Source organism: Microtus ochrogaster (genome assembly GCF_000317375.1).
Source record: "Microtus ochrogaster isolate Prairie Vole_2 chromosome 6 unlocalized genomic scaffold, MicOch1.0 chr6_random_2, whole genome shotgun sequence".
In the NCBI taxonomy this organism is placed as follows: Eukaryota; Metazoa; Chordata; class Mammalia; order Rodentia; family Cricetidae; genus Microtus; species Microtus ochrogaster.
In genome coordinates this window covers 12,637,284-12,647,153 of record NW_004949095.1, presented here as the reverse complement: position 1 = coordinate 12,647,153, position 9,870 = coordinate 12,637,284, and the positions used below count along the sequence as shown (strand labels likewise).

The following is a 9,870-nucleotide window of genomic DNA, read 5'->3' as shown; positions in this document are numbered from 1 at the left end:
GTGTGTGTGTGTGTGTGTGTGTGTGTGTGTGTGTGTGTGTGTGTGTGTGTGTGTGTGTTAGGAACCATACCGTAGTGCGTAAAGCAGTTCTTGTGTTACAAAATAGGAATGGTGGAATGTACCTACTGACCCAGCACTCCGAAGACTGAAGCAGGAAGATTGGCCTAAGTTCAAGGTCAGCCTAGGCTGCACAGCTGTGTAGTAAGACTGTATAAACTGTTATTGAGGTTTGAATTGATGGAAGGGCATAAGAGATGAAAGGAAGTTAGGTAGATATAAGAATAATTCAGAGAGAGAAGCATTTGAAAAAGATTTTTTCCCCTTTTACAACAACTTCTCATGAAGTATAATATATAACGATACAACTCACAGGTTGGGTTATTTTTCAAGAAAAAAACAAACTATAAAAGAATAATACCATCTTTTTTCTACAGGTGATTGATTATGCTTTAAAAAGGGATTTCCTTAGCCTTTACTAAGAGTAGAGACTGTTTATTGGGCATTTTACAAAAGAATTTAGGTGTGTTCAGCTTGCTGTAGTGCTGCAGACCTACAATCCTGGCACTTGGGAGGTAGAGGCAGGAGAATTGTGAGTGCAGAGCTGGCCTGGGCCATGTTGTCCCCTGTCTTAAAAAGAATGCATCGTTTCCGTGCCCCTGCTGTTGATTTAAGACAGAGTAACATAGATGCAGACAGAAATGTAGGGAAACGCAGCATGGTTCTGTTGTTAATAAATGATAATGAAGCTCTTAAAGTCAGACTGCTGCTAACTGATGTGCACAGAAAGGGAAGATGAATGCCTCAAACAGTTAAAGTCAGGGACGGGAGCAGCCCTGTGGTGGTGTCACTTGGGGGCAGGTTCTGCTCCCTAGGAAATGTGTGTGAAGTTCTGAATGGATGAGTTAATGGTTAAAGGTTCACTTTTGTGTTTGTTACCCTGTGTCTGAAGTATATGTGTACTTGGGTGCAGTAAGAGGCAGATGAATGATCAAGTAGGGTGTGCTTTTCAACGGAGAGGAGTCTGAATCCCACAGATAAATGTAAGGGCCTGTATACAGTTTTCCTAGGAAACAAGATGAGACTGAAGAAGTTGAAAAGATACATGTTTTCAACAAGGAAGTGTCATTAGTGAGGTTGGATCTTTCTGTCAAGTGAGAATGGGAGCTGAAAGTGGACTCGGGAAGGAGGTTGGAGTCCGGGTTTGGAAAGCTGTGTTGGTACTTCCCAACAAGTTCTCTTATGTAAGTCCACAAATGAACTGCTTATCAGTAACTATTTTCTCCCTTTTTTTCTTCTTTTGGGGGCAGGTTTCAAGACTGAGTTTCTCTGTGTAGCCCTAGCTGTTCTGGAACTATCTCTTGTAGACCAGGCTGGTCTTGGACTCACAGAGATCCTCCTGCCTCTGCCTCCCAAGTGCTGGGATTAAAGGTGTGCGCCACCACCACCAGGCTTTATCAGGAGCTTTTATAAAAACTTTAATTTTTGCTTTGTTCATGAAATTGTTATGTTTAGAAAAACGAGAAAAGAGCATTGATTTTTTTTTTGTCAATTCTGATTTTTTTCTATGTTCTTAAAAGAATGTCATGAACTATAATTATATACACAGTTACCATCCTTTTCCATTTATATCATGTATGGAAATGTGATCTTAAAGTGTTCTCTTCCAACTCACATTCCTGGTTTTCCAGATCTAAAAGGACCCAAGCAGAGACGATGAAACTGAAGAGGATCCAGAAGGAGTTACAGGCCTTAGATGACATGGTGTCGGCTGACATTGGAATCCTCAGGAACAGAATTGACCAGGCCAGCCTAGAGTATTCCTATGCACGGTGGGTAGGATGGTGAGGTCTGAAGAGTCTGACATGAGCCGTGTCCCTTACTCACTGTGCCAGTGGGTTTATGTCTGTCTCCAGTAAAGTCTCATGAGAGTGCCATGGGTAACATGCTAATTCAAGTGGTTGTCTGTCCTATGGCTTTACCTTGTTGAAATTCCTCTTGCAGCATTTCCTGAATTGCTCATTTGCATTTTAGTGTTTCCTGATTAACCTTTACCTATTTAACGTTTGAGATACTGGACATTTCAAGATCTATCAAATTATATGCCTGATTAGCTCTCTGCAGAACTATATTATTCTAACAGCAAGTTTGTGTTCCTTCCATTAAATTTGGGCTTTTTGATACTGACTTTATAGAATTTGGGCCAAATTCTCACTCTGATATCAAAGTAAGAAAGCTAGTTGATTTTGAAAATACTTTAGAATATAAGCTAGGAGTGGTGGTGGTACATGGTTATATTTCCAGCACTCAAGAGACTGAAGTAGGAGGACCACCGCAAGTTCAAGGCCAACCTGGTGTACAAAGAAGGACTCTGTCTATGAGTAGAAAGAAAAAAATACTTATGGATATATTTTCTTAAATATCCTCTAAGTATTGTGAAGTTTGTTTTTCCTTGTTTGGTTATACTTTGTACAAAATGGTCTGTTATCATGTGCTTCCTTGGTTTCAACTGTTAGCGTTTTTATAAAAGAAGGAATCATTGTGGAATATTTTTAAAGTGAATAGACACATGTAAAGAATTACATGGGCTTTGCAAGCAGATAAAAGGGCAAAAAATATGCCCAATTTCAGGGTTCTCAGTCCCTTCAACGTTGCTTTAATCATCCACATTTGTGTTTTTCTTCACAAGGGAATGCCGTGCTAATGACTCAGCTTTGCATCTTTCTCTGTAACACTAGAAATCAATCAGAATGCTTCATTAGTCTCGGGTAAACCACAACATCAGAATGTTTATATAACAATTTAATAAAGCGGAAATGCTTGGTGATAGTTTTAATTCACTGTTTAGTGTTTAAAAGAGGCCTGTGGTTGTCCTTGTGATTTGGGTAATTGTTGTTTGCTCGTTTGCTATGAATGGGTTACCCTTATTAGTGGACATCCTAAATCAATGCCATCAGTAGCTGATAACCAGAAGTTTCCAATTTCTGTTACTGTTAGGTCACGAGGATTTCGTTACACATAAACTGTCAGCACATCTTATTCTCTGTAACTAAGCTGGGCCACCTTTGCAGCCCCTTATCCTGATAGTCCGTAGTACCTCATAGTCCTGGGTACAGCAGAAAAAGCCTAATTGTGGGTTTTTTACTGAATTATTTCTTTTGGGTTTTTTGAGATTATAATATAATTATATCATTTTTCCTTCCCTTTCTTCAATATATCTCTCCTTTCTATTTTTCAAATTCATGACCTCTGCTTTTCAATTGTTATTAGATATGTATGTGTGTGTGTCTGTATGTGTGTGTTTGTGTGCCTATTCCTGAATACATAAATACAATCAGCTTAGTGTGTGTTTTACTTCTGTCCTGAATAGGCTGCGAAAGACATCCTTTTCACATTGGCTATTAAATAGGAAATGTCAGTTTTAGCTTTTGGAAACCATAGATAAAGTAGGTTACTATTTTTTACTGAAACTTACACAGAGAATTCTTACACAGTAAAAGTTTCATATCCTATTTTTATTTCATATGTTTAATAAGCTAAAGATAGCACTTTCATGGTGCTGTTACTGATAGAACCGTGTGAAAGGGTGCTGATGTGTGAATCTCCTTTTCAAAGGCTGTTAGCTGAAGGTAATAGAGAAGCCATAGACAGTCCTAACTGGAATTAAGATTGTGTCTTGTTCATTCATAAGATTAATACAGAATTTTCTGAATTTATACTTATGGTTATTGAGCAGTTATAGATATGGAAATGATTAATTGTACATGGAAATTGCATCTCCTTTTTATCATTAGAAATGCATTTTCACTCACTGGTTCATGAGATTGAAGAAATTCATCTGAATGGACTACTCTGCACACTGGTCATTCACGTGGCCAATCAGCTTCACTTAGACTCCGGATGAGACTCTGCACTGTTTCAGGTTCCTAGGGCTGTCCTAGCAAAGTACCATAAACTGTATGCTTTAAAGCATCAGAGAGTTCTCATCTTTTCTGGAGACTAAAAACCCAAAATAAAGGTGTTAGCAGGGGCACGATTTTAAGAGACCCTATGGTTCAATTTCTTCCTCTTTCTGACTTCAGATGGTTATACCTTTCATGGACTTGTGGCTACAGTTTGATGTAGAAAGGGTTAAACATTAAGGGTTTTTTTTGTTTGTTTGTTTGTTTTTTTAAAGACTGTCAAAGATACCAAGACAAAGAGACAGTTTTTAAAACCTTTAAATAACCTTAAATCATTCAGTGTCCTCCTAAAACAACAAAACAATTTTCTAATTACATTTCCAGTTCAGTATGTCTTAACTGGCTTATATATCATGATCTTACTCTCTTCCAGAGTACCCTTCCTACCCAGATTCAGAATGAGTGACAAGACCCCTAGGCTAATGTAGTTTGTGAAACTAATATTTCAAACATCAGTCATTTTGTAGAAGAATATATATGTATGTTTTAGGCCAGAAAGGTTTTAAACAAATAAACAAAATACAGCATCTTAAGTGATTTCCCTGGGATGCACTCAGATCAGTAGAAACCTTGGGACCTGACTGCAAATGTTCATTTCAATTCAGTGGTCATGAAACCAGTCTGTAAATCTCTACTGACTAGGAGAGCAGAGCTGGAGAGTGCAGACAGGGATAGATCCAGAGAGAAGAGAGTACTGGGGAAAGGCTGAAGTATTCTTATGTCTATGATGTCAGAGCTCTTGACTTAATGTTAGAACATTCATAAGCAGGATATTGTTACCTAGTGTAGAAATAAAGGACTTCGATACCCAGTAAAAGTTTTTTAACATAATTTTTTTAACATGGGAAGATACTGAAAAACAACATGTTCATTCTTATGTTTATTAGGTGACAGTAAAATAAGAGAAGTACAATAAATGAGCACAGCGTAAATAGCAATTTTAGAATTATAAATACCAGGAACCTAGCTTTCCTGTAACTGTAGTTTTAGATATGTGTCACTAAATGGCAATGATGGTTTTTATTTAAATGCCCTGCAGGGGAAGTTGTTTATTAGGCACTTGGAAGAATTTTTGGACTGTTTGCACTGCTGACTCTCAAGCCACAAGTCTGTGTGACTGTTAATGACATTGTTTTGCAGATAAACCCAAGACTGAGTTGCAGTAACTGCCAGAGTTCCTGTACTGGTTTTTGGTCTTTGCATGACCTCTTCTCTAACCCCTTCTGTAGAAATCCAAGTATTTCACTCAAGATGTTGACCCTGGTGGTACATGTAGTTATACCAAAGTTTTATATCCACTCGAGGCCATTTCCTTCACAGGCAAAACAGTGGTTCACGACCAATGACATTACGAACTCCAGTTAGACTGAGTTTTGTGAGGGCTGTCCATGCTCTTTCTGGATTTGGAGAAACTGAATGGGATGAATCTGATGGCAGCTGATAGCCTTTTTGGCCTTTGACTGTGACAGAGCGTTCAGATAGAAAGGGTGTGGCTTTTGAACATGGAGAACAGCCTGTAATTTTGGTGACTTGCTTGTGACAGTGTTCCTTGTATCCTGCAGTACAAGTCTTTTTCTCTCCCTTAGCTAGCCTGGCTAGATACCTGTGTATCTAAAGACTAAAAAGGTATACATTACTGACCAACAGAGGACAGGTTTGAACCCTCAGTTCTCTACACTCAAAGCCTTTTATAATTTTCACTGTGTGTCCTTCCAAGATAATCTTCCACTAGAAGGTGTAATTCTTTCTTATTTTCTCTAAGTTATACTTAAAGCTCATATTGGAATTTTATAAATGGAGACCATGTTCCTGTTTACTGGACATCCAGACCCGAATAATCACATAGAAACTATATTAATTACAACACTGTTTGGCCAATAGCATAGGCATATTTCTAGCTAGCTCTTACATCTTAAATTAACCCATTTCTATTAATTTGTGTATCACCACAAGGCTGTGGCCTACCAGTAAGGTTCCAGTGTCTTTCTCCTTTGGCAACAACATGGCTTCTGCCTGACTCTACCCTCGTTTTCTCAGCTTTCAGTTTAGTTTTCCCATGTAGCTCTATTCTGCCCTGTCATAGGCCAAAGCAGCTTCTGTATTAACCAATGGTAATAAAACATATTCATAGCATACTAAGGGATTAGTGAAGTTAAGTAGGCCATCAAAACTGTTAAGTCAACAGGGCCTTCACAAATATTATTGGTAATTGAATTGAACTAGTTGACAAATGTTGGAGATGGTTGCTTGTTGGTTCCCAGCTGCTCGGCTAGCTTAGACCTGAAATAATCACACAGAAACTGTATTAATTAAATCACTACTTGGCCCATTAGCTCTATCTTCTTATTGGCTAACTCTTATATTAATTTAACCAATTTCTAATAATCTGTATATTGCCACGTGGCTGTGGCTTATTGGATAAAGTTCACAGTGTCTATCTCTGGCTGCTCCATAGCTTCTCTCTGACTCCACCCTTATTTCTCCCATCATTCAGTTTAGTTTTCCCCACCTAGCTAAGTTCTGCCCTGCTATAGGTTCAAAGTAGTTTCTGTAGTTACAGCATACAGAGGGGAATCCCACATTGGGCTAATTGTTTTCTTTCAGAGAGGAAGAAACTGACTGTTTTAAAGAGAAGTACCACATGTAGAAAGTGAAGATATGACAACCTTACTGTATATAACAATCTAATGCAAGGGATAGGGAGTTTCTGGGGTAGCTTCTCCCCTCTATTTACCTTACTTCACAAGAGACTTAGATATGTACACAGATCTGCCCTCCCTACCTCTTTCCTTCCCTCCCTCCTTTCCTCTCTCTCTCCCTCCCTTCCTTCCATTTCCTTTTCCTTCTCATGTTGCTAGTCAAGTACTCTGCCATTCAGCTATATTCTCAGACTATAAAACCTTTTACACATAACAATAGTCTGTTGTTATGTGGAATGAAAATGACTTAGCCTGGGGATTTTCTTTTTCTTTTCTTTTTTGGATTTTCGAGACAGGGTTTCTCCGTAGCTTTTGGTTCCTGTTCTGGAACTAGCTCTTGTAGTCCAGGCTGGCCTCGAACTCCCAGAGATCCACCCGCCTCCCGAGTGCTGGGATTAAAGGCGTGCGCTACCACTGCCCGGCAAGCCTGGGGATTTTCAACTAGCTTGTGTGTCTCAAAAAGACAATGTTCAGAGATATTTTTGGTGACATAAATTTAGTGTGTGGTGGTACTAATAGATAAACCAGGAATACTCTTTAGCATCCTGCAAGCTTCTGAGCAACTCCTCATAAGAAAGAATTCTATGGCCCAAGCTATCAGTATGGGCTTTGAGAAGCCCTGTCTAAACTGACACTGGCCTGGCGGTTTCTGTTCTTGGCGTTTACTTCTTGCCCTCACTTGATGTCCTTTAGTTGGCTGTGCTTTGTTTTTACTATATTCGCTCCTTCATTAAAATACTTTCTTTCCTAATCTATTAATTAGGAGGTGTGAATTTTCTACTTTCTTCATCTCTTGTTTTGCTGTCATAAATTTAACCAACTGTGTACTTCAAGTTGCTCTAGCTAGCTTTTGCCAGCTCCTGAGAGGAGGTTCTGTGGTGTCACATAGGCACCTTGAAATTATCCAGAGTGGCTGTTTTTATATCACATAGCCTGGCAAATGCTACAAATCTGGGCTCTCTGTTCTCTCCATCACCCCAGAACTAATCTGCCACTCTGGAACTCTCTTGACCTGCTGTCACTCAGGCACAGCTTTGGAAAGACATACTGAAGATCACAGGCTATAAATCCAAATCAGGATGTTGTGATAGTTGTAGCATCTTACTCTAATAGACCTTACATGTTGTCCACTATTGTTAAAGCATTAGTATCCATAGCTTCATTGTACATTTCATTTCCCATTTTAGTTTGTGTCTGTCTCTCAGAAAGCTTCCCAATTAAAGTGAATAAACCAATCTTTCTATGTGTCCTTCTAGGAAGCGGTTTGATAGGGCTGAAGCTGAATACATTACAGCAAAGTTGGATTTACAGCGCAAAACCGAGACAAAAGAACAGCTCACTGAACACCTCTGCACCATCATCCAGCAGAACGAGCTCCGAAAGGCCAAGAAGCTGGAGGAGCTGATGCAGCAGCTGGACGTGCAGGCTGATGAGGAGGCTTTGGAACTGGAGGTGGAGGTTGAACAGTTGCTCCGAGAACAGGAAGCAGAGGCAGGCAAACAAATGGCTCCTGTAGAGAGGCTGTGTCAGCCTGCTGGGGAGGCTGTGTCTTCAGAGAACAAAGAGCCTCAAGAGCAAGCTACTTCTGCCGAGGCAGACAAGCCAGGCAAACTTTCCAGTAGTCCGCCCCTTAGACTAGACTGTCCAGGTCAAGGAACTAAGGACTTTTCAGCTGTTTTGGCCACTTGAGGGGCTGGTGTCTATTCCATTAACATATCTTAGCGATAAATTACAGCCCATCTCTGATAAAAAAGTTCTTTAAACCTTTTTGTGTTTGAGTCCATGCCTGGTGTTAGTTAGATAATCATGTCTGGTCATTCCAAAGTCACAGATTGTGACAGTTTGCTATCTAGGGGTATTGACGCCTCAGTGTTCCTTCAATCCTTATTACTGAGTCAAAGTGAGTGACTCAAAGGCTGAGTGAGCCTGGAGTCCTGGTTTTGATTCTCAACACTACAAAAAGAGCAGAATGGTAGAAGAAAAACTACATGGCTAGTGTTCAGAAAAGCAGAGCAAGAGGGTTCTCAATACTTGACCGAGCTTAACCTGTGAGAAAATATTGAGACTGCATGATCTATTTATGCAGTCATTAAAAAGACAAAAATAGCATAGACAGAGAGTGGAAAAGAGAAAGACAGATTACGTTTCTTCTCTGGGTACTGCTATAGTGATGAAACACAATTTGGCAATCAGAGCTCAGGTTAGGAACTAGACAGCTTAAGCCAACACTATTTTGCCAGTAAATGGTTTCTTGTTTACACCTGAATTTTGGTTACTTAATATACATCTATAAACAAATTATGTATGTGTAGTTTTACTTTTGACATTCTGTTTTCCTCATCTAACCAATGAATTGACGGGTAAAATTTAGACAATGAAAAGTTTCTAAAGTGAATCTGAACATGGAGAATCTTGAAAATTGCCTCTCCATCATCCACCAGTGATGTGTTCCTCTCGAAAAGTGTAACATCGGCATTTTCTGTGTTGAGTATTATACTGTCATAAAGCATTTCAGTTGTTAAAGTACTCACTCTCTTAGTACTTTCATAGTTTGTTGATTGCCTGTTCCCTAATACTTGACCACTGCATTGTGATATATGTGAATGTATATATAAGTATTTCAGATTTGCCACATAATATACCATTGTTATCATAAATTATGATCTATTTTATCAGAAATTGCACACAATAAAAAATGTTTTCAATCATAAAAAAGGAATATAAAGACAGTTATATCCATAATACATTATAAAAAAGCTGGGGACATCCTGTTTTTAAATTGTTTTTTAAGGTGTTATCTTCTGATAATAAGGATGCTTTGTATTTTTCTATGACCTAAGTTGCAAGATAATTTTCCATTACTGACTTCTAAACACAAGCATTTATTTAGATAGTGTTATTTTTATTTATGAATGACATACATGCAAATTTAAGACTTCATTGCCTGATACAGTCTTATTTTTCTAAGGAATAAACAGGTCTGATGTATTTACAGTATGGTCTTTCATTTACATAAAAAAGTTTCAAACCCGTTTGATATATGTTGTTAGGAGCCAATTTTCTCCTAAAATCATTGCAGAAACCATCACCCTAGGGGAGTCTGCAGAGAACCTCACACCCCTAATTGTGTTAGGAATCGTTCTATTGACAGAGCCTACCCCACACCCAGATTGGCTGTTAATGGAGAGCTATCTGTTAGCAGAACCCACTTC

The 9,870-nt window shown here is 38.9% G+C and overlaps 1 protein-coding gene across 2 annotated transcripts in view; it reads left to right on the top strand.

Moving 5' to 3' along the window:
• Gorab (golgin, RAB6 interacting) overlaps positions 1–9,649 on the top strand; it is a 19,891-nt gene extending 10,242 nt beyond the window's left edge. For both annotated transcript variants that reach the window (XM_005363982.3, XM_026787634.1), the window contains 2 exons: positions 1,689–1,829; positions 7,915–9,649. In XM_005363982.3, coding sequence (XP_005364039.1) covers positions 1,689–1,829; positions 7,915–8,347 — 574 coding nt within the window. In that variant the 3' untranslated portion in view covers positions 8,348–9,649. The remainder of the gene's footprint in view (positions 1–1,688; positions 1,830–7,914) is intronic.
• Positions 9,650–9,870: the final 221 nt, after the last annotated feature.